The 23,976-nt window shown below is 49.1% G+C and overlaps 1 protein-coding gene and 1 long non-coding RNA gene across 29 annotated transcripts in view; one reads left to right on the forward strand and one right to left on the reverse strand.

The window, feature by feature from the left end:
• Window positions 1-3,230: 3,230 nt before the first annotated feature.
• On the reverse strand, window positions 3,231-5,286 carry LOC127476640 (uncharacterized). Its single transcript, XR_007906693.1, has 3 exons — window positions 5,233-5,286; window positions 3,774-3,969; window positions 3,231-3,419 (listed from the first exon to the last, which is right to left on the reverse strand). It is a non-coding gene; the product is annotated as an uncharacterized LOC127476640 (long non-coding RNA).
• A 95-nt stretch (window positions 5,287-5,381) lies between these two features.
• MICU1 (mitochondrial calcium uptake 1) overlaps window positions 5,382-23,976 on the forward strand; it is an 86,030-nt gene continuing 67,435 nt past the window's right edge. For 3 of the 28 annotated variants that reach the window (XM_051799638.1, XM_051799653.1, XM_051799643.1), the window contains exons 1-4: window positions 5,382-5,445; window positions 6,192-6,270; window positions 15,753-15,927; window positions 15,964-16,208. In XM_051799638.1, coding sequence (XP_051655598.1) covers window positions 15,754-15,927; window positions 15,964-16,208 — 419 coding nt within the window. In that variant the 5' untranslated portion in view covers window positions 5,382-5,445; window positions 6,192-6,270; window position 15,753. The other 25 variants (XM_051799658.1, XM_051799662.1, XM_051799642.1 and 22 more) reach the window with 25 other exon arrangements.

The following is a 23,976-nucleotide window of genomic DNA, read 5'->3' on the forward strand; positions in this document are numbered from 1 at the left end:
TGCCGCCCGGGCGGGGCGGGGCGGGGCGGGCGCGCCGCGCGCCCGCGGGGCGGAGCCGCCGCCACCGCCGGCCAATCGCCGCGCCCCGCGCGCCGGCCCCCGGGCCCCGCCGGGCCAATGGGCGCCGAGCGGTTGCGCTTCCCCGGCAGGTGATTGGCTGCCGGGGTTCCCCGCCCGCCGGCGCGCGCGCGACCCCGCCCAACGCCGGCAGGGCAAGGGAACTCCGCGGGGCGGGCCCGGGGGCGGGGCCTGAAGGAGGCGTGGTCATTGGGTGGGCGGGGCTGGGAGGGGGCACGGGGGCACCCCCGAGAGTCCCCCGAGAGGGGACAGTGAGGGAGGGGCTGCGGGGGATCCCCGAGAGGTGACACCGAGGGAGGGGACACGGGGGATCCCCGAGAGCCCCCCGAGGGGTGACACCGAGGGAGGGGGTGCGGGGGATCCCCGAGAGTCCCCCGAGGGGTGACACCGAGGGAGAGGGCGCGGTGCGATGGGGGGCTCCCGGAAAGGGGTGCAGGGACACGCAGTGCACTGGGCAGGAGGTGCAGTGAGGGAAGGGGTGCAGGGAGTTGGGGTGCAGGGAGTTGGGGTGCCTGGAGGAGGGGGCTCTCCAAGGGGCGTGCACGGGGGACGGGGCTCAGCGGGGAGATGGGGTTGCAGGGAGATGGGGTGCCCCAGGGAGAGGGTGCAGGGAGATGGGGGGTAGCAAAGGCCCCCAGTGGCCCTGGGGATGCAGCCATGGGGGTGCCACAGGGATTTGGGGTGCCAGGTCAAACCAGCATCCTACCCAATGGCTGTCTCAATTAATGGTATAAAGAGTGGGTGCTCAAAAAAAAATATATATACATATATATATATATATATGTATTGCAGAAAGAGAGATGCAGACATGCTGGGCCGGGCTGCCAGTGTAGACTTTGCAGCATCTGGGCTAAATAAGCCCAGCTATTTCTTGAAAGGTGATGTACTTGGATTATTTTTCTTAGAAAAGACTTTTCCCTTTGGCCTGGGAGTTTTTATAATACTGCCGTCGGCTCCTTTATAATTCCTGGGAAGGAATCATCCGGAAGGGAAATGAGCCCATCGCTTTTAATATTGGAAGTAGCCCCAGAATTGCTCGTTAGGAAATGGGGCTTTAAAAAATATAAATGCACAAGCAGTTCCCATGTGCAGCAACACCATTGCAGCGGGGACTGAAACCGCTTCAAAGCAGCAGGGATCCTGTGCTATTGCTATTTTTTGAAGTCGAGGAGCCTGGGTCCTTGCTGGGGAACAACTGGGACACACCTCCTGGCAGGTGAGGAGAGGAGGATGCTCAGGGAAGGAGAGTCACGGGGAATTAATGGGGAAAAAACTCTGACAAGACTGGAGGTTGCCAAACACACGCAGGCTGAGAGACTCGAGCTGTTATCTGCCCCCCTCTGTTTGCCACGAAGAGTTTCTAAAAATACAGAGGGAAGCACGACCAGGTGATGGGGTGGCACAGATATGACTCACCCACACCATCACAGCACTCCAGTGCCCTCCTCCCTTCATCCCCAACTCCCTCTCTGCCTCCCCCAAGTCCTGAGGGGTTGTTCTCAGCTTCTCCCCAAGCCACATCATTTTGGAGCTCGTCCCTGAGCAATCCTTCACCTCAATCCTCATTTCTGGCTGGGTTTTCCTTCAAGGATGAGTTATCCCTTCCTTCTCTTTGTCAGGTGGGAAGACGTGGTTGAAGCATTGACTCTGCCTTCTGGAATGGTTTACCTGTGGTCTTTCCAACATCACACATTTGTCATTTCAGTGATTATTTGTTTTTCTTGGAAAATCCCACAGACTTTTTGCAGCAGCTGCTCTTTGCTTCACTGCTCAGACCGGATCAAGTCCTTGCTCTGTCCCTGCTTGTTGTATTTCCCTCTCATTCCATGCTGAAAATCGATGGCAGGAGGAAAAAGGCTTTAAAAGGAGGATTTTGAGCAGCACAGCCCCCTGCAATGACGCCGGGAGCACCCTCATGGGAAGGTGTTCCCACACAAAACTCGGCCAAGGAGCAGCCAAGGTCCCCAGGGACATCAGCCTCTCCCCAGGACAGCTTCCAGCATCCCCACACCATGGGATTAAAAGCCTCAAAATGGCAAAGCCAGGGTTAATGCAGCCCAGAGGGGCTGGAAAAGGCAGATTAGAAAGGCAGGAACCAGGGAGGGAGGAAGGAAGTCCCAGGCCCCAGGGAGGTTGGATAATGCAGACCCAGAAGCTCTTTGGGGCAGAGCCTCCTCTTCTCACTACAAACTACCCAACCCAACGCTTTTTTTCAGCTGGGGGAGCAGAGGCACATTTAGGATGAGCCTGTGCTGGTTTTCCCATGGACATTTCCTACAGGGATTGGTGCTGGAAGCTCCCAGGGAGGACAAGGATGGACATGGTGAGCAGACCCTGGGCTACCAGAGCTGCCCTAACTGCTCTCCTATTCCCTACTCCTCCAGCCATTCATACTATATATTTAGATGTTTATTTCTCATCAAAGAGGAGCTGGAAGCTGAAGTCAATTTTAGGCAGAGTTTAAACATTCCTAGGGAGTATTGGGCAGAGGTGGGGGAAGACCAGCTGTGAGCAAAGGGTGAGGGTGGCAGAAAGGGCAAGAATTCATTAGCAGAGCCCTGCTGAGCACATGGGCACTCATTACAACCCACAGAAATGGGACCTAAATGTGAGCCCTGAGATCAATACCCTGTGCAATCAAAAGAGCCGGCAGGGAACGGCTCCCCAAGGCGCAGGGAGCTAAAGGGGTGAGGGTATGGGCACCAAAATGAAACCCTACCATTTTAGGGTGAATAGTTACCCTGCTAGAAGCATCTTCCACTCTTGGAAAAGCTAAATAAAATAGTGTGTTTAACTAGTCTTTCTCCTGGTGCCTCTAATTACAGCTGGCTTAACATTGGAAAGCTGCTCCTGAGAAGAATTGATGGAGAAGAGCACACCAGTGTTGCCAGTTAATATTATTGCAGTGGGAAAGGCTGAAGTGGAAAGCTAAAGCTTCAAACCCCCATCAACCACCTCAACACTGGTGATGGAGACACAGATGCTGCCCTCCTGCAAATAAAACACTGATTTAGGAGAAAGTGAGTCTGTGATGAGCCACAGGCAAAGCCGTCACTTTGGAAGACCTGCTCAAGCCTCAAAGTGCTTGGACTAAATAAGCCAGTTAGGAATTAAAAAAACCAACAAAAAAACCCAAACAAAAAACCCCCAAATGATTGTTTAGTCCACAGACTCATCACTTTCTTCCTGGATTTAGCCAGTTTTGTTCCTACAGATGTACAGGGCTGTGATACAGCAAAATCCATCCCACAGAGATGGATGAACATCCAAAATCTGGCAGATGCATCAGGCATGGGTGGATGAGGAAGTACAGGAGGATTCCAGGTCCAAGTGCATCTTATCTGCTTTTATTTAGAGGAAAAGTTGATTCTATCAGGTTACTGCAGATAACAGCCCTGATACAGGGGGGCAGAGTCTACCTGATAAAGGAATGGTGCTGGCATCTTCTGTAAGCTGAGCACTGCCAAGCTGCTCAGGGAGCAATAGGATATGAGGGGGCAAATGTCCCTGGACTGGGCAGGATGGTGATCCCTGTCCCATTACAGGACTAGGACATAAACCCCAACTTACCCAAGCACACCAATGTTTGCTTGCTGCTTCTCCCATCCCTGTTTGGGATCTGGTGTCACCACCAGAGATGGCCAGACCCCGCTGCACCCCGACCCCCAGCGACCCCTCCAAACCTCTGGCATCACCTTAAGCTTCACCAAAAGGTTCATCCTAAAAATCCCTGCAGCATCCTCGCTGTGTGGGGGGCAGTGGCAGGATCCAGCAGCCTCCTGTGTTCCTCAAGAGTAATCGCTGTCCATTCATGCCTCCGGAAAATGTGTTTTTTAATGGGGGGGTCATTAGAGCCTGCAGAGAGCCAACCTCAGAGGCATCTGGAAGCAACTAAAATTAAAATGCCTAAAATTAGCCTCCTCAGCAGTGAATCCTCCCTCTGATCTAGATGCCGAGGCGCACATGACCCAGGCATGCCTTTCTCACTTTCCCTTCCCGCTGCCATCCCATTCCCGAGGCATCAGGCACAGCCCCAGCCACTGACACACCAACCCACGACCCTGGAGAAGGAAGGGATTCTCCCCTGGGAGGGTGGGGAGGCCCTGGCACAGGTTGCCCAGGGAAGTTGTGGCTGCCCCATCTCTTGAAATGTCCAAGGCCGGGGCTTGGAGCCACCTGGGCTAGTGGGAGGTGTCCCTGCCCATGGCAGGGGGTGGGACAAGATGCTCTTTAAGGTCCCTTCCAACCTCAAAACATTCTGTGATTTTATATATATTGATATATATATCTATATAAAGCCCCTGAGACCCCATGTACCACTCTTTCAGACCCTATACACAAGCCCTTCAGCCCCTCCCTACAGGACTCTTGGCCCCTATAGACAGGCTCTTATGGACCTATAAATATGCTCCTTATATCCTTTACACAACCCTTGCAGGGCCTATAGATACTGGCCCCAGAGAGCCTATATACACCCTTTCAGAAGGTATATATACATATATGTATATGGACCCCTGAGACCCTATACATGGGCCCCTGAGAGCCTATATACTGACCTTTCAGAACCTATATATGTATATAAACGTGCTCCTGAAATCCTATATATCGACCTTTCAGAACATACATATATACATATATATGGGCCCACGAGACTCTATATACAGATATTTCAGATCCTATATATAGATACATATCTATACAGAGATATATAGAGATATAGATAGATACATAGATATATAGATATCTATATTGAGATATGGATAGATAGATAGGTAGATGGATAGATAGATAGATAGAGGCCCATGAGACCCTACATACACACCTTTCAGAACCTATATACATATATATATGGGTCCCTGAAATTCTACAGATAGACCTTTCAGAACATATCTATACATATCTATCTATCTATATATATATGGGCCCATGAGACTCTATATACAGACTTTTCAGATCTGATATGTAGATATATAGATGTATAGATATATAGGTGTATAGATATATAGATACAGGCCCCTGACACCCTATATACAGACCTACAGAACCCACACATGTATATAAGCCCTGAGACCGCACAGCCGGCTCTTTCAGGCCCTATACCCAATCCCCTCAGCCCCCACGCACCGTAACGCTCCTCGCACGGCGCACACCAACCTTTCAGCCCTGCCCACGCCGGTCCCTCATTCCCCCCCCTCACACGGGACCCCAAAGCCCCGTCCGGACCCGGCGCCTCAGCGAGGCCACGCCCACCGCGCTCAGACCACGCCCCCTTCTCCTCCCGGGCCCCGCCCACAACGCCTTGATCCCGCCCCTCGCGGCGCGGCCCCGCCCCCGGAAGCGCGCGCGCCGGGCGGAGCGCGGGCCGAGGTGAGCGGGGACCGGGACCGGGACCGGGACATTCCCGGGCCTCGGGGATGGGGGTCCCGGGCCTCGGGGGTGGGAGTCCCAGCCCCCCGTGCTGAGGCAGAGCTGCTGCCCGCGGTAAACCGGCCTTCCCGGGTCTTTGTTGCCGCGTTCCGGGCTCGCCATCCCCGGGCCCTGCGGTAGCTCCGCGGCTTCGTCCCGGTGGGATGGACGCGCGGGTCTGCGGCCCCGGGGTGTGGGCTGCGAGTTCATCGCCGTGTGTCAGAGCTAAAGCCAAACCGCTTTGCCTTTACAGCCGCTCGTCAGAGCTGTGACTCCGCCGAAGGGCCCGGCCCGGCCGCGTTTGGTGTGCGGGAGAAGGGGAAGCCCCGGGGTGAATTTGGGTTAATGGGAGTGTAGGAACGATCCTTATCGCGGCGGGACTTATGTGTTCTGTGTTTGCCTGCGGTTTAAGGAGCTGCTTGGGAAAGGTGGGGAGTCCGAATGTATTGAGTGGGGTCTAGACAGGGGTGGGCAAGGTTTTTGGAGGCTTCTCCTCTCGAAGCACAAGCCAGCTCAGACTTGAGCTAAAGGCCTGGCTTGTCTTTAATTCCTTCAATCAGCTGTGGACCGTCTTTCCCCTCCTGGCTTTATTTGGCTCAGGCTGAGATGCATTTCCCGAGGTCCATACGTGTGAGTGCTGAAATGCAGAGGCAAATTGGGTGCAGCAAAAAGTTTTTATCTTTACCGTGTTTCTTTCTTGTTTTCAGACCACAGCCCTGCAAAGAAACAATTCTCTGTGTTCTCTGTGACCTCTTGACCTGCAAGCTGGGAGCAAACAAGCTACAGGTGAGGAAGGTGTTGCTGAGTGGTGGGGTGTGCAAGTCACAGCTGAGCCCTGCTCTCAGGTGCTTCTGACTTTGCTGCATTAGTCAACTGGCTGATAGTTACCCTTAGCTATGCCCTGCGTGGAATTACTCTTGTCCTGAAGCTCTCTCAGGGTTTTCCCTAGAGGTGTAGGGGAGTGGTTTGCCTTTTTGCAGTGGGAAAAGTTGTGCTGACTTTCCTGGTGCAAGTGCAAGCTGTAGGAAAAGTCACCAGCGTGGAGCTGCCCGTCAGCCCAGCCCCAGCTGTGCCTCCTTCATAAAATATTCAGGAAAAAAAGTCACCAAAAAAGCTCCACTGCAACTTAATGGGTCGTGTTAATTTCTGTAAACTCAGTAAAAGTGGATTTGAACAAGGGAGGTATTAAAAAAAAAAAAAGAAAACAACAGACAAACAACCAAAACTAAGGAAAGGTACTTAAACTGCGTGTGCTAGTCCATCTGGAGCAACAGAGCATTTAATAGCATCACACAGAGGGCAGGGTTAGATGGGAAATGGGAAGGAATTGTTCCCTGGGAGGGTGGGGAGGCCCTGGCACAGGTTGCCCAGAGAAGCTGTGGCTGCCCCTGGATCCCTGGAAGTGTCCAAGGCCAGGGCTTGGAGCACCCTGGGCTAGTGGGAGGTAAGCTCATGTAACCCCTCTTTGTTCACTCATGGAAGTGCCTTGTTCTCCCAATGACCCATTTTCTGTGGAAACTTTGGTGGTTTTCATTATGCTTTCGGGACTGAAGTTGAAATTCCATGCTCTGGAGGAAAGAGAATGCTATGTTTTGCTTACATCATTGCTGCCTGCCTGCTGGGGAGCCTCTGGAGCTCCCTGTGTGTCATTATTCCCTGGGTCACTCCCCTGGGCAGGTTCCTCTCGTGCTTCCTGGGTAAGCTCAGAGCAGGGTTTCAGAGGAGAGAAGATCCAGTCGTCCTCAGGCAGTTCAACAGAACAAACTGCAGGACTTGCAAATCATTTGAAGTCTCAGCAAGGCTTTGAAGCAGTATCCCCCAGACATTCCATATTTCAGGTGATGTTTGAGGTGATATCAGCACATTTAGATCTAGAATGTGGAAACGCTCATTTTTGCATTTCTCAAGCAAAATAAGTTGTGTAGCAATCATATGAGGTTTGTCATAAGAACACATTGTTTCATGCTGTTCCACTTGCTGCAGTAACACTTGTTGAAATGAGCTGGGAGATGGAGATCCTTGTTTTATTCTTCCCAAGTTCCCATACCGGTGCACAGTATTTTAGCACAGCTCAGTGCAGTGGGGCTCAGGGTGCCTGTGTACAGCAATAAAAATTAACTATTTGGGTGTTTATTCCAGGTGCTGTGTTGGGATATTGCAGGAGTGTCAGTGAAAAAGGATCTTGGTGTAGGTGTGGCTGTTGGGTGGGGTGATGTTGTTTAGGATAATTTAGTGGGAGACAGTCACCCAGGGTCCTTGAGTGTTGTACACCTTTGAGATTAATGTTACCTTTTTTTTTTTAAACAGAATTGTTTTAAGAAAAGAGTGTTGCAAATAATGTGTCTTCCTCATAACCATGGAACCATGGAATGGTTTGGGTTGGAAAGGTCCCAATCCCACCCCCTGCCATGGGCAGGGACACCTCCCACCAGCCCAGGTTGCTCCAAACCCCGTCCAACCTGGCCTTGGACACTCCCAGGGATCCAGGGGCAGCCACAGCTTCTCTGGGCAACCTGGGCCAGGGCCTCCCCACCCTCACAGGGAACAATTCCATCCCAAATCCCATCTATCCCTGCCCTCTGGCAGTGGGAAACCATTCCCTGTGTCCTGTCTCTCCATCTCTCGTTCAGAGTTCCTCTCCTGCGTTTTCACAGGTGCTGGAAGGCTGAGGATGAGCCTTTCTCTTTAGGGTGATGTGTCTGACATTTCAAGTAAGAAATACAAGGTATTATAGTAGCAACTGAGTAGAGCCTGAGGCACTTTGTCTCCCTAAGCACATACCATCCAGAGCCTGTGGCAGCTTTGCCTCTTAGTTTTAGATTTCAGGTACTTTAAAAGAGGAAAAATCGACAGCTCATGCATTGTTTTTCTATAGAGTTATCTGAAAAGTCCTTGAGTAGTAAATTCTGGGTTGTGTTTGTCTGCTACCATGTCTGTAAATGCAGTGACCACTTTTTTTTCCCTAAAGAAACCTCCAGTGGAGTTTCCTTCCAGACTTAACCTGTGAGAGCAGCTTTTAACTGCAGTCCCACCACGGGAAGAGTTCCTCTGTGGATGTGGGGCAGGAGAAGGTGGGGGGGGACCAGAGCACTGATCCTTGTAAGTGGGAATTTTGAGCTGGGCCTGCACGAGGTGGGAATGTGCAGCTGGAGACAGGCCAGCTGCTTGTGCTGGCCTGAGTGTGTGGCCTGAAATGCTTTGCATAAACAGCCTTTGGCTCATGACTGGGTTTCCTTTCTGTCTCTTCAGCCTGTGACAACTTGTCACCCTTCCTCTGCCCCCCCCAACAAAACAAATCAGTGCCTTCAAGTAAACTGGTTTTCACATTGTGTTTTTTACATAGAAAAAAAGCTGACTTGTCTGGGGTGGGAGGGTTTTTCTGAGTCTTCAGGGTCTGTCAAGCTAAAATTCTTAGTTGTTTCTCTTACCTTCAGCTCTTTGAAGTGAAACCTGAGATCCTTGTGTAGACAACAAGAAAGAAGGTCATGGTTTGAGAGGGGCAGCTGACCTGTGCTTGAAACATGAGCCCTGTGAATCCGTGGGGCTCCATAATTTGTCGTGTCTGTGAGGCAGAGCTGCCCTGTTGACACAGACCCATCAGTGTGGGTTCTGTACCATGACTTTGCCAGCTGTGTTTTCATTAGCTTGATGTAAACTTTATCTCTCTGGCAGTTTTGCTTCAGGAGCTATGAGAGCAGTTGCATTTTTTGCCACTAAAATCTCAGCTCTGATACAGCACCCGAGGAGAGCTGTGTCTGCCTGCCCACCTTGGATGGAGCCCAGTGTTGCTGCTGGCTTTATCCTGCTGACACTGAGCTCCCCAGGTTGTGTCCTAAAAGCCCAGGGCACTAGCCAAGCTTATCCTTGTTCTTTTTCCCCCCTCTGAAGTTCAAGCTAATCCAATAATGTGTTTCTGGAAGAGCAACTGCGGCGGCTCAGACTTGCTCTTCCTTTTTCTGGGGAGAAGCAGCTCTCTGCTCTTCTCCTGAATTCCCAAGCAACCACCATCTGGTAGATGAAACACAGGTGCTGTGGAATTTTTTGTTTGCTTCTGTAAGTTTTTTCATTTCCAGTTTCTTTGGATGTGTGCCACCAAAGGCTGGCTCTTTGGGCAGGAGAGGTGTTTCCTACAGGAGGAAGTGCCGTGGCTGGGGTGGGTGATGCTTCTGTTTAAAGGGTCCTCTCTTGTCAGAGAGGACTCCAGACTTCACCATATCAAACTCTGAGATGATCTGCTGCCTGCTTACCTCCAAAAAGACATTTATCTCTTTCTTGTGTCTGCAGATAACTCAAACCTGCCAAATTGTCACCCTGACAGCCTAAAGAGGCTTTTGCTTTCTCCTCAGACCACTTAAATTTTTTTTTCTCCCAGAATTATTTGCTTGTGCAACATTAGGAATCAACACCAGGTTTTCTTTGGAGACAAGTAAGCCATAAACATTTCTCAGATCTAACTGCTCTGAGATATTTGTTGTTGCTTGTCAGGTACACACAGGTGGGTGACTGGTGGCTGGAAAAAAGTGCAGGAGCTTCAAGGAGAGTGCAAAAGTTAGGAATTCTCAGGAAAACCACGTCCCACGGGCACAGATTCTGCAAGGCAAGTTAAATCCCTCAGGTCATTAAGCAGATGTATTCCTGCTGGCTGGAACTTTCTGCAGGAAAGGGCAGCAGTGTTATGTTTTCTAGTTCTCTGACAAACTCTTGCTCCTCAAATCGGTGCAAAAATGCCTCTGCTCTGGTGCAGCTGCTCATGGGGCTACTTTGCAAAGTCAACTTGATTATTTGGGATAGTGACTGGAAAAAGAAAATTTCCCCTTGGACTGGCTAAGGTGGAAGTAGCCCATGAAACAGGGTCTTTACCCTTGATAAGGGTGAGAAGTTGTTTTGGTTGGTTTTTGTTTTTCCAGCTCCACTAATTACCTCTGCCTTCTATAGAGATGCTGCTGTGGAGTCTGTCAGGGCTGGGGTTTCCTGTAATGTTTTCTAGGTAGAAAAGTCCAAGGAATACGCTGCATTTTGGGTGGAGGAAGGGAAAGGAAAGCTTTGACCAGGAAAAAGCAGCATTTGGCATTAATTTCTGCGGAAGTTTACAGCTGCCCCTGCAAAACCCACTCTGTCTGAAGCAGCAAGCAAATGCTTTACTGCAGGTGCTATTTCAGTGCTGCTGCAACAGATGGAACCTGTTTATTCTGTTGGGTGCACTTGTTTTTCATTTGTTTCTCAAAAGCTGCAGTTGGTGAAGGCTGCATCCATCCCCTCTCATGTCCTGTGGCCTCTCAGCTTGCAGGTTACATTTGGGGTTGCTCTTTGAGTTTGCCAGATGATGTTTCTTTGGCCAGTTTAGTTGGCACCAAAGCCTTTCCCCAGCATGTGAACACTCCTGTCTCCCTTTCAAGGGAAGACCAAGCCCAAGGTAGCTCCTGACCTACATTCTTATAAATAATCCAGTTGCAATTACTAATAATGCTTTATTAAAGCCGAATCAAAGAGCTTGTGTGTGTCTTCACAGCACATCTTTTCTGCTTAGCACTGAAAATCAGCACAGTTATTTGGCACAATAAAGCAACCTGTGAGGTGAGGGATGTCCCTGATTGTCCCCAAGGGGCAGCTGAGCCATGGCTGGGTGTAGTTACAGAGCTGGGGAGTTGGGAATTGCGCATTTTCAGGGCTGAGGATTTTAGGAGGGGGTGAAACTTTACTGCAGTGATGGTTAAAAGGAAAGTGCCAGGCTCTGGCTTAGGTCCTGAGTTGACTGATGCTCCATAAGCTCCACATCAATTTGAATCATGCTCCGAAACAAATGTGGTTCCCCTCTCCAGCCAAATAATTGTGATCAAATATTGCCCCAGTCTCCTACCTGAGGAGAAATTGCTTTTGCTGCTGGATTTCATTTTCATTCCCCGAGCTGATTTAGGCTCCTTAGTAGGCTAATAACTTCAGTGATGGGAGTAATCCTTCAGCTGAAAATTGCACTGGGTGAGGTGAAAATTTGGAGGGGAAAAGAGCAGTAGTGGTTTGGTCTGTCCTGGAGACAGGGGAAGGGGTGGATTCAGAAGCCTCAGGAGCTGGAATCCACCTCTAGGCACCTTTTATAGGAATTACTCTCTTATGAATTTCATGGGGTTGTGGAATCAAAATGGTTTGGCTTGAGAGGGACCTTAAAGACCACCTGGTTCCACCCCCTGCCATGGGCAGGGACACCTCCCACTATCCCACCATCCCACCTCCCACCATCCCACCTCCCACTATCCCAGGTTACTGCAAGCCCTTCCAGGGATGGGGCAGCCACAGCTTCCCTGGGAATTTCTCTTACTGGTACCAGTTTGTAAATGAAAAGTATGTAGAACTAGGGGGAGGAGAAGTAATAATTAGTAACATTAGTGGAGGCAGGGTTTTTTTACTGTGGGGTTTTTTCCCCCTCCCTGGTTTTATGTGTCTCAGATTATTTTAACTATGCCTAGTGTTAATGGTGAAATTTCTCTCCTGATTGCTTCACCCTTTCCCTTGCACCTTGACTTTTCCTTCCCTTTGGATTTGTTGTACTTTTCCCCCCCATTTTAATTCTTCCTTCTCAAAAATCCTGTTCAGAAGATGGAGACAGGAGAGCTGGGAGCTGCTCTCTTGAGTTGCTGGCTCTGTGCTTCAGGGCACCCCACACCTTCTGGAGCTGATATCTCTGGCTTCAGGGAGCAGGCTGAGGGATAACTGACAGCCAGGGGCTGAGGTGGAAACAGGTGAGGAATTTTCCTACAGCATCTGCTGGGTCAGGATGCCTTGATGTGCTCTGGCAACGTCAAACTTTGCTTTTTAATAAACACACAGCTCTAGGAGGCTGTTGGAGTTCTTAGTGACTCCATCTCAGCCAGTCCCTGCAGGAGCTTTTTTGCCTCCTGAATACAAATTTGGTTTTTTAGAAGTTCCTACTGCATAACAATATTTTTGATTTAAATTTACAATTGGCATTTCAATGTCACTGATGGCCGAGCTTACCATGTCCTGGTAAAACTGTTCAGATAAAAAGTGCCTCTGAACCCCTGTCTTATTAAAAATTAAACACCCATCAGCTTATTTAATTACTGTTCTCTCCCTCATGCTTGTGCTACCGAGGCCAGTTTCGACTTCAAAACACTGCTTTAAGTGTGTTTCATCTATTCTGGATCCCCAAAAAGGGCTGCAAAAGTTCAGTGCTGGGGGGGTACCCAAGTGTGGGAAGTCCCTTTTCCCTGGGCTGGGCTGCTTAGTGCTTCCAGTCTTGGGACCATCAGCTGATGAGGGGGATGGAAAAACAGGAGCAAGTCTTTTTTTTTGGTTTTTTCTATTCTTTTGATATATCTGAAAAAGGATGCAAGAGTTGGGATCTCTGCCAGTTCTTATCCACACTGAAAAAATCCAGGGCTGGACTGCTGATGCTCTGGACATGGCCAGAGGGGGAGAAGTGGAGAACCTGCCTCAAGTTTGCCTGGAGAACAGGTTGGCAGACAGAGGATCACTGAGGAAATCAGATATCCCCTTCAAGCCAGAATGGGTGGAACTGTTGAAATAATTTTGCATTTCTTCTTTCCATGTGATCTGGATGGTCTCAGTTTGAATGGAGCCTGCCATGTCTTGGGTTGGGAGTGGTGTTTTCCCAGTGGGTTTGAGTCTGTCAGTTGAGTCTTCTGCTTAAAAGAAAAATAACACCAATGTCTTGTGGCATAAATAAGAGCAGATGGGTCATTCTGTTCTGGAAAAAAGCCCCAGCTATTTCTTTTGTCCAATGATATTAAATTCAATCTCTGAAAGTAACTGTAGAGCTGTTCTGAGCAAGAACTTAAGATAAGGCCAGGCTTATATCTTGGAAACAAAACAGATTCCCTGTAGCAGCAGCACCAGAACATTGTGATCACTTTTAGGTTTGCTTATTTTCATTATTTTAGAGTTAAGTGGTTGGGTTTTTTTCCTCTGTGTTACTTTGTTGTATCCTGTAAAAATTAATCTTTTATTATGTTAAATCATGCAGGAATTGAGGTTGTTTCTTGTTGTAGGCTGTAATCACATCAGTTCATGGGAGTTTTGTGCTTTATCTCAGTTTTATCCCTTACTCTACTGCAGGTCATGGTGCTGAGGTTTTCATTGCTGCACTCAGGGCAAGATGCTTATTTTTGATCTTTCTGAAAGTGAGCACCAGCTTTCCTGAGTGATCTTGACTTAAATGCCTGGAGCTTTTAACCAAACATACCAAGTACCGTGGTGCTTTTGATTTTACAAAAAGAAAATTGGGAGGCTTTGTAAAAATTGCAGGTGGAAAGCAGGGAAAATGCAGCTTCCAAAGGTTTTTTTTTATTATTATTATTATTGTTCTGAGATAAGGATGCTTTTTAATTTAGGGTTAATATGGGAACTGCCTCTTTCAGCTCTCTCAGGCCATTGCTACCTTTTTTTTTGTTTGGGTGAACGTCCCAGCACAATCAAGGATGGAGATTGCCTTTGGACAAAGCAGATAATTCAGTGTTTCTTAAGGCTCAGGCAGAGTAAACATTTATTCAGTACTAAAGCCAACAGTCTGAAATGTTGTAAAAATCTCTTCAAGCTCAAAAGTGAGCGCTGTGGGGCTTGGTTTTCATTTTGGCTGATTAAATGGTGCTGGCAACACTCGCCTCATCCAATACATTTTAGGAATATAAAGCTGTAATTAGGATGGGGAACCCAAGTGAGGGCGGCAATAACTTCTTGGGGAAAGTAACAGATGCAGATTTTTCTCTGCATGTGTGACAGAAGTTCATCCCTGGAAGTGAAACAGGAACATCAGGTTTGCGCAGAGCGGAGATAAATTTAAATTTGAAATGAGAAATATTTTTCATAACAGTCTTCTGTTCTTGAGGGCTGGAGAAGACTGGAGAATAAACACCCTTAGCTGGCTGTGTTCCATTAAAATCTTAATTTTAAACCTTTTTATTTAAAAAGAGTAAACAGAATGATAAGGCTGATTTTAAGAAGTGTACAGATGAATATCTATGGATATTGATATTCAGTGGATGCTGTTCAGGTGGATTTGCTGGGGGTACCAGAGTTTGTGGTGTTTGCCCATAAACCAGGGTGGGGACGGACAGACAGCCTGTGGCTTTGCAAAAGCAAATGGGAACCAACAGAACTGATTTGATTTTTGTATCCAGTGGTTATTTGCTGGCTGGGAATGTGCAAGTAAAATGGCAGGAACAGGGAATAAAAGGGAAATATTGGGCTGCTGCTCCTCTTCTCTGTGTTTTTACTGGCCTTGGGAATTCCTTTACCATTCTGTTCCCAGTCTTAAGGCTGACCCCCACAGCTGGTAAAATTGAATTTGCCTCCGTTAGAAATAAACCCTTTATTCCACTAAAGGATGTGGCACATTTTCTTTCCAAAGGCATCGTTTACCCTCTTCTGAGCAACCAAAGTTGCTTTGCCTCCTGCAGCTGGTGTGTGCTGAGGTGACCTTTCTGTGGTTCTGATTTCCCCGTTGTAATTATGTTTAGATTTGTAGCTCTGGTTTCCCATTTGTCTCTGTTCCGGGATATGGATTGTACTTTACAAGTTTTGACACTTTGAAACTTGCCTTGTACTTACAGTTGAATATAAATGCTTTGCTCCAGGCAAGCTAAAAGAGTGATTCAAGAACAGTAGGGTTTTCTTAGGGAGATTTAAAACGCCTGGGTTGGGTTTTGCTTGGTAGGTTTGCTTGTTATTTGGCTTAATCTGCCTTTTAAAATCCAGCTGTGACTTTCCCTCTGGCCAAATGGGGCTCTTCTCTGCTGTAGTTGCTTGTCAGGCCTACCTGCATCTTCCATGCCTTGGCACTAGAGAGGGAGACTGAAAATATTTCATGGCATCATGGAATGGTTTGGGTTGGAGGGACCTTATACTGATCCAGTCCCACCCCCTGCCATGGGCAGGGACACCTCCCACTGTCCCAGATTACTCCAAACCCCGTCCAACCTGGCCTTGGACACTTCCAGGGATGGGGCAGCCACAGCCTCTGTGGCCAAGAGAGATTCCCTCTTGGTGACTGTGCTGGGGAAAGGCTGGGGAGGAGTCATTTGAATAATGCTGGTAAGTAGTGGGGACGTGTCAGCCGGGCGTGTGCCAATACCTGACACTCATAACGTGCTGTTAATTAGATCACCTGCCTGTTTCAGGACAGGTAATGAACACCTGTGACAGTTATCTTCTGAAACTGTGCCCATTTTTTAGGAGATCCCACGCTGCAGACCTTGCCTTGCTTTCCCTTTGCCTGACCCGTGTCTCCCTTGCAGGATGCTCCGGGGTCGGTTCCTGCCCGTGGCCGCGGGGCTGGCGGCCGTGGCCGTGTCCCGGCGTCACCTCGGCACAGCCCGGCACCCTGGTACAGCCCAGCACCTCGGCACAGCCCGGCACCCTGACCCAGCCCAGCACCTTGGCACAGCCCGGCACCCTGGTACAGCCCAGCACCTCGGCACAGCCCAGCACCCTGGTACAGCCCGGCACCCTGGCACGGCCCGGCACCCTGGTACAGCCCAGCACCTCGGCACAGCCCAGCACCCTGGTACAGCCCAGCACCCCGGCACGGCCCGGCACCCTGGTACAGCCCAGCACCTCGGCACAGCCCGGCACCCTGGTACAGCCCGGCACCCTGGCACGGCCCGGCACCCTGGTGTCAGCCGTAGGCTCATGGTGGCAGCTTTCATCGGCGCGACCGCGGCCACAGCCGGCGCCAGGTTCCTTTGGCAGAGGTAACAAATGTCCACATAATTTATTTTTTGCCTGTGGTAAGTACCTGCACGTGGGGAGACTTTGCAGAATTTGTGTTATTCACACAATGTGCCGACCTGGGGGGGACCCACGAGGATCATCCAGTCCAACCCTCAGCCCTGCACAGGCCCATCCCCAAGAGTCACCCCCTGTGCCTGAGGGATCACCCAAGTGCTTCTTGAGCTCTGGCAGCCTTGGGGCCGTGCCCACTGCCCTGGGGAGCCTGGGCAGTGCCCAAAAACCTCTTTCTAAGATCCAGCCTGAACCTGCCCTGACACAACTCCAGGCCATTCCCTCGGGTCCCCCCAGAGCAGAGCTCAGTCCCTGCCCCTCCTCTGCCCCTGCCCAGGCAGTTGGAACTGCTCTGAGGTCTCCTCTCAGTCTCCTCCAGCTGAACACACCAGGCACCCTCAGCCACTCCTCACGTGGCTTCCCCTCCCGGCCCTTCCCCATCTCCCTTTGGATGCTTTCTGATGTCGCTTGTCCTGCTCCTGCTGCGTGGCAGGAGTGGCTGTCGGTGCCTCCCCAGGAGCTGCTTTGCTCTTGGGTGCAGTGAGAGCTGTGCAGAGCTCAGGGTGGAGGAGTTTTCTCACGTGGGCTCTTTGCCTTGCTGAGGTTTTCTGCCTGGTTTCCCCCAGTGTGGTGGTTTGTGGTGCTGGGCAGGGAGAAACCTCTGCCTGCACAGCTTCAGGGGAGGGCTCTTTGAAGAGCACACCTGGCCAGGGTTTGCTGCTCTCGTTTTTTGTGTCTTCTGCTGACTGTTTGCTTCACATATAAAACATAGCAGGGGAGCTGAAGGGGACAGTCCACCTTTGGTGGGAAGGCAGCAGCACACGGGATCTGTGTGGATTTGAAGTCTGAGGACACCAGCTCATGGGCTGTGAGGCTCAGAGCTTGTTTCCATAACTGTGTGGAGAAGGGGGATATTTGGGCTTATCTGAGGTGACCCCCACTGAACCTGTGCCACGTTTGAAATAAATCAGGGACTCCCTTTTCTGCCCTCGTGGCAGCAGCGTGGCACCAGCAGTGTGACTGCTGTTAGAATCAAAGAATAAAGTGTTTGCTGAAAAGCTGTGTTGTTCTCCTTCTAATATTCAGCGGTTTGTTGCTGGCTCTCTGCTCACCTGTGGCTGGAAGGCTCTGGTTTTAATGCAACAGGGAAAGGTGATGGGAGCTGTTCTGGCTGTTCCTGGAGTTGTCAAACCTGGGGATCTGCTGAAAGGAGTTGCTCAGGCAGAGGGAGAACACAGTGATCCAGCACAGTTTTATGCTGTGTTTTGCTAATAACCTGCACTGATGCAGTACCTCTTTATCCCCAGAGTGCCTCTGTGGGAATGGGCAGGATAACACCCCTTTTCCAGCAGAGTTTTTCCATTTAAAACACCCTCAGCATGCTCATGAAGTAGGCAGGACATTGTGTTCTACGTAAAGCTGTCCCGGGGGCACGGAGCTAATAACTCCCTCCTGTAGCACGATCCCCCCCTGCTTTTAAAACCAGGTTTTAGGTGATGTTTTTATCAGGAGGAAGGTGCTTCTGCAGCAAAGAGCTGCTGGTGGTATGTGCAGTGCTAGGTCAGGGTGTTTTCAGGGAGGGAGTTTTGGCTGCTGGAGTACTTGGCTGGTCCTTGGAGGCCCCTGAGCACTGACCAGGCTTGACCTTGCTCAGCTAAAAGCTGATAGACATCAGTCAAAGGAGACCCTGTCCTTATCAGTCTGGAGAGATTGACTCGCTGTTATTATTTGTTTTTCCTTTCCTTGCTCTGTCTCCTTTGTCTTTATAAATCTGTAAAGCACTGAATAGAATTGTACAGACTTTCAAGTATTCCTTTCCTGTATGAGCCATGGAATAAATCCACTATGTTGGCAACTGTAAAATAAAAGTGCACCCAAGCTTACAGTATTAATTTAATTACTTGGCATGAATAAGAAGAGGAACAAAACTGATATGTTGATGTAGAAAATTCTTCAAAATGACACCTGTGGAGGTTTTAAATGGACTTTTGATTCAGCATTTTAGCCTTGTTCAAAGAGATGAGGCATGAGCTGTAAATTTCCTTTGTCTTTCCCAATATATAAATTAGGTGATTAGTAGAGTTTAAGTGTAATCAAGAGTGAATACAGGATGTTTGTAATGACATCCTGAGTTATTCAGGTAGTTACATTCTGAGTTAGTTATTGCTACTTCCTGTACCTAATTAGTTATAACAGGTAAATATGTGAATATGTCTTTATAGTAAAGGTGTAATAGGCAAAATCAAGAAGCAGCTGAATATTTTATGTTTCTTGGGCCAGATAAGTAGATGATGCAGAGCTAGAGGAAGAGCAGTAATTAAAGGAAAAGAAATCTGACTTGTATTTCTTTTTGTCATCCGCATAAAGCCTTGTGTAAACGCCACAGCTCTTCTCTTTTGGCACGTGGGGAGCAGCACTGCACCTCTCAGTGCTCAAAAATACCCAGACTTTGTGTTTCAAACCAGATTTGTCACGCTCCTGGTGCTGGTGAGCCTTGCTAACTGGATTAGTACGGTGGGGCCTGTATAGGAACTTGTCCTTTCCACTGTTGGGTGTGAAGGAAGACAGGACTTCCCAGGTGGGGGCTGTCACTGCAGCCTGGAACCACTGTGTTCCACAGGGAGGATGTAGGATGTGGGAGCAGCAGCAGCAAAAGCCAGTGCTGGGGTAAGGAAGCCCACACAAAGGTAGAGGAGAAATCAAGGCTTGAGAAGATAAATATGGAAAAACTCATGTATGGGTTTATGGTGCAAGATAGGGCAGACTTAGTTTGGGTCTCCCGAAGGTGGGTTGGTGGGATCTTCATGTTTGGTTCATTGCAGGCAAGGTTTGTTGCCTTGCTTTTCCTCCAGGAAGTCCTGCTGCCTGCTTTTTGGGGGAATCTGGATAATTATGCAACAGGAATAGCTAATGCTGCTCTGTTTTCCCGTGGCAAGGAATGCTTGAGCAGTGCAAATAGCTGAGCTCAGAAGACTAATGAAGTTCACCCTTCCTCAGCAATAACTTAAACTCTGAGGATTTCCAACTGGCAATAAAAGCAATTAGGTATGTGGGCACTGGTATAATGAACTGAATTAATTAATTGAAATAAATCTTGGTGCAGTCATTGGCCAGTCTAAATGAGGCACTAATGTATGACAAGTACTGAACCTCACAGTCTGTGGCAAGTTCAATGTTTATAAAAAATATTGTGTTAGTGATCCTCGTGTAAAACTTGTGCTCTGTAGCTCCTAATGCCTGTTTGGAGTGTTGGGAAATGGCTGTAGATATTTATGGCACAACCCTTCCTGGCTGAATCTGTGGGCAGGTTCTGAAAGCACTTAAACTGGCATTTCAGTGCTGAAACTGGTTGATCCATCTGGTATTGAGTGCAACAAGGGAGCAGAGGCACAGAAGGACCTCTGTAAGCAGAGTCTTACCAGTGCTCTTCCTGATGGACTGGGAGTATTTAGTTTATTTTAGTATTTAGTATTTAGCTGAATTTGTTATCCTTCTGTGAATGTATTAGTGGTAAGAATAAAGGCAAGACACTTGTGTTGCTCTGGAAGTTGCTTAACAAGAAGTTCCTTTCCTACCAAAGTATTTTGTGTCTTCCTCTCTTTCTCCATCCCTCTCTCCTTACCTGGGGGGGTTCACCTGGAGAAGAGAAGGCTCCAGGGACACTTTAGAGCCCCTTGCAGGGCCTAAAGGGGCTCCAGGAGAGCTGGAGAGGGACTGGGGACAAGGGATGGAGGGACAGGACACAGGGAATGGCTTCCCACTGCCAGAGGGCAGGGCTAGATGGGATATTGGGAAGAAACTCTTCCCTGTGAGGGTGGGGAGGCCCTGACCCAGGTTGCCCAGAGAAGCTGTGGCTGCCCTGGATCCCTGGAAGTGTCCAAGGCCAGGTTGGACGGGGCTTGGAGCAACCTGGGCTGGTGGGAGGTGTCCCTGCCCATGGCAGGGGGCAGAATGAGATGGGATTTAAGGTCCCTCCCAACCCAAGCCATTCTAGGATTCTATAACTCTGTTTAAGAATGCGTTACTTTTTTGTATCAATGTCCTTGGGGCTTTAGAGTAATTTGCTTAGAATACATTTTTTATGGCAGAATTTCTGGAAATGCCTTGCGCCAGCTGAAACTGAGACTTTAAAAATCTTTGTTCTAGTAAAACAAAGGAAACCACATAAATCATAGTCAGGAGGGGAGAAACCTGTTTTATAGCTGTAGATGTGTCAGGTACTACTTAACCTAATGTAGGAGAGAAAAGATGAAAAATTGGAGGTATTATCCATGTGAGATTATTTTTATTTTTAGACCTCTGCTGCATGGCAGGGGGTTGGAACTAGATGATCTTTAAGGCCCCTTCCAACCCCAACCATTGTGTGATTCTGTGATTTATTTTTTTTAATTCTTTGTGAAAGGTGACAGACTCAAGAAACTATCCTTAGGATTGCTGTGCTGAGGGTTTTTTCCCTAAGGCTTCAAGACACGCTGATCCAGGAGTGGTGTCTTTAAAGAAGGTGTTTTTGGCTTCATAGTGGACATTGGGAAAGGAAGGAATCAGATGCTGGGGGCATGGCCCCACTGTGGTGAGCTCTGTTTGGAAATGAAAGCAGCATCTCCTGGATTAAATAACAGATTTATAGTTTGCAAGGATGTTGGGGCAATGCCAGGGTGCCTCCAGTGTGTGTCATTGGGGCTGACAGCCTTTGTGGAGCAACTATTTTCCTCTGCAGGCTATCAGGGAGTCAGCTCTAAGGAGCAGAGTGTTATCCCACGGGAGACTGATCCAAACCATCAGGTTCACCTTCTCCAGAGCTGTTCCCTGGGGCTGGAGCCCAGCTCCTCACGCCCATGGGCTGTTTCTGAGCTGGGCTGTGGTGGAGGAGAGTGGGAGACACGGGCTGCTCTGCTGCCAGGGCAGGGCTGGGCCCTCCCAACTGCTCCTGGCAGGCAGCTGTGCCACTATTTATAGCAATTAGCTGGTGCTGGAGGGAGCAGCGAGGGGATAAATCCTCCCATGTCCCCCCTCCTCAGCATTCAGTGCTCTCTGCTCACACACAGGGGTGTGGGTATGGATGCACAGGCTTCTCCCCCTGTCCCAGTGTGTTCATCTCTTCCCTCATGATGGCCTTGACCATGTCCTGCCTCTTGTCCTGTCCTTGCTGGACCAAGAGAACAGTCCCACAGCAGCTGGTTTATATAAATTACAGTTACCTCACCTTCCTCTTTTCCATCTTTCTTGGAGCAATCTGATTTACTTAGGTCAGTTTTTCCCATAGTTTGTTCTGGACCCTTAACCATTCCTGCTGTTCCCTGTTGGATCTTCTCCAGCTGGTCCAGCTCTTCCTAGGAGTGCATGTCAGTGGCTGAAGGCACTTTCTGTGGGGATGTTCCTGCTGCTGGCTGGGGTGGAAGGAAGGATATGAGCATCACAAGGACTACACTGCTGTCTCCTTATGTTCTTGGACCTATTTTAGGCTGTGGCTGGTATCCAGAGCTGTCTCAATCTGATTGTTCATGTTCCTTCTGGAATGATTTTAATTTTGGTGTGTTCATTGCAGTTCTTGCCAGAAATTCATTGTGACAGTTTATGTCAGTGTTGAGTACGTGAAAGGTGAGGAGGGAAGCAGAATAGTCAGGAGTCCTGTGAGTGGGGTGACACCCTGAAAAATTAGGCTGTGGCTCATCATAATCTCTGTTTAATTTCTTTTTAAAGTTTCAGGCAGATAATTCGGTTGCTGAATGTGGCTGAGCTGAGGATGAGACAGAGCTCCTCACTGAAAGTTCTCCTGATCCCTGGAGGTTGCCTGTTTTTATGAATGTGGTGTCCAAACTTGCTTTTGCATTTCAACATGAAAACCCTGAAGTCTTAAGTGGCTTTTGAACCTCGCTTGGATGTCTCCAGATGTTTACATACAGGGAGAGTGGCAACTCTGAGTCAACTGAGGAATGTGTGTCAGGCAGGATTCCTCCCTCCTGCTTCTTGTTTGGTGCCAGTGGCTTTGCTGTCTCCTGGGTGCCCAGTTTGTTGTTAGATCTCCTACATTTCCTTCTGAGACTAAACAGCAACTGATAGCTGAGTACTTTTCTGCTGCCCTCAGTATGAGTATAACTGAGCACCGTGGTCTCTGCCACGAAGCTTTGTGATTTGTTTGCACGCTGTTCTCTTCTGTCATTCAAAGGAGAAAAATCCTTTCAAGTCAGGGATTGGGATTTCTCTAATTGGAAGACCTGCAACTGTGCAGTGTCGTGGCAGTGCCTGGTGTGAGTCCCAGGATCCTTTGTGGAGGTACATCCTATGGTTGCATGTTCCTGGCTTTCTTACAGAATGATTTGCTAAGTGAGAATTTAGCACTGTAGTCCTCTGTGGCTGCTCTGTGTGTTTTTTGGGGGGATGATGAACCTAATCTCACACTTGATTGTTGGTTTTCTCCAAGGATTTAAAGAAGATATTGCTAAATGGGTGGGAAATAGGCTTTGGTTCAAATTCAGTTCACTGAGGGAGGGGGAGAACCTGAAGAGACCAGGATGGCTGAAGCTTGGCAGTAGGATTGAGGATCCAGGGCAGGATCTCCGTGGGGACAGGAGTCTGGCAGCTGCTCTGGGCACACAGTGAAGGGACTCTGTGTTTCCATTTCCCTCTCATGCAGAAGCTGTAGCACCAGGCATTCCCTTGGAAAGTCAGCCTCATCAAGGAAAGGAGGTGGAGGGTCTTCACTTGCTGATGGAAGTCCAGCAGGGTGGATATTTCTGGAGCTATGGGCTCTTTTCCAGCCATACTCTGACATCTGCACTGAAAGACTTTATGTGGGCACAGGATGGAAGTTGCAGTTGTTGGAAACCAAGGATTTCAACAGAGGCTGGTGGTGCAGGATGTCAGATACACAGAGGAGTAGGTACACAGAGAGCAGCTCCTTCAGTGGTTAGTTCAGTGAGTAGTTTGGACTGTGGCCTGGAGGGGAGGAATAGCTGGTTAAAACCTTGTTTGAGAAGTAGCCTACAAACTCAGCCTTGATTCTCAGGGCTTGTTTTCCTGTGTACTGGGATGGTGGTGTGCCTGTAGAGCAGAGTTAATTACCTGGATAAACCAGAGGGGAAAAAAGCTGACTGTACTCAAACAGCCTACGTCTGTATTGCTGCAGCCAAGTGGCTTGACAGAGTGATGGATTGAAGGAATGCGTAGGATTTGCTGAAAATGTTTGATTTTCAATTCCATCCAGCCCTTCCCTGGTTTGCTAGCCGTCACTCAAGCATTACAGGAGCAAATCTTTCCTGATACAGCTTCTCAGCACGTTCTGGATGGAATAGCTTGGTTGTGTAGATAAGCAATTGATTTTCTATTGCTTTTCTGTCCCCTCTTCCCTCAGAGCTACTTGAGACTGGTGCCCTCCCTGCACAAGGGCTTTCCATGGCAGTGCTGCTGGTGTAGCCTCAGCTGGCAACAGCTTATTCCAGCAAACTGTATCAGCCAAAACCACAGCTCCTCCAGGATGTGCCAGTGCTGATTAAACTTTCAGGAAAGGCTTCAGGAGAGGTGCCAGCGTGGACTTCATGCTCCCAGAGACAGATCAGCTGCCTGACTCTTCAGGGGAAATAATTTCCCTGTCTTAGGATACTTGTGGAGGACCCAGGTTTGGATCCTGTCTCTGAAAGTTTGGTTCAGTGGGTGGTGCTTTGCCGTGACACTTACAGAAATATGCTGGCAAATTGAGGCTCAGGACCTTTTCAGAAAGGAAAGACTGGTGTGTAAGAC

Source organism: Manacus candei, unplaced genomic scaffold (genome assembly GCF_025592945.1).
Source record: "Manacus candei isolate 608988 ecotype Guabito, Panama unplaced genomic scaffold, ASM2559294v1 h1tg000050l, whole genome shotgun sequence".
NCBI classification, from domain to species: domain Eukaryota; kingdom Metazoa; phylum Chordata; class Aves; order Passeriformes; family Pipridae; genus Manacus; species Manacus candei.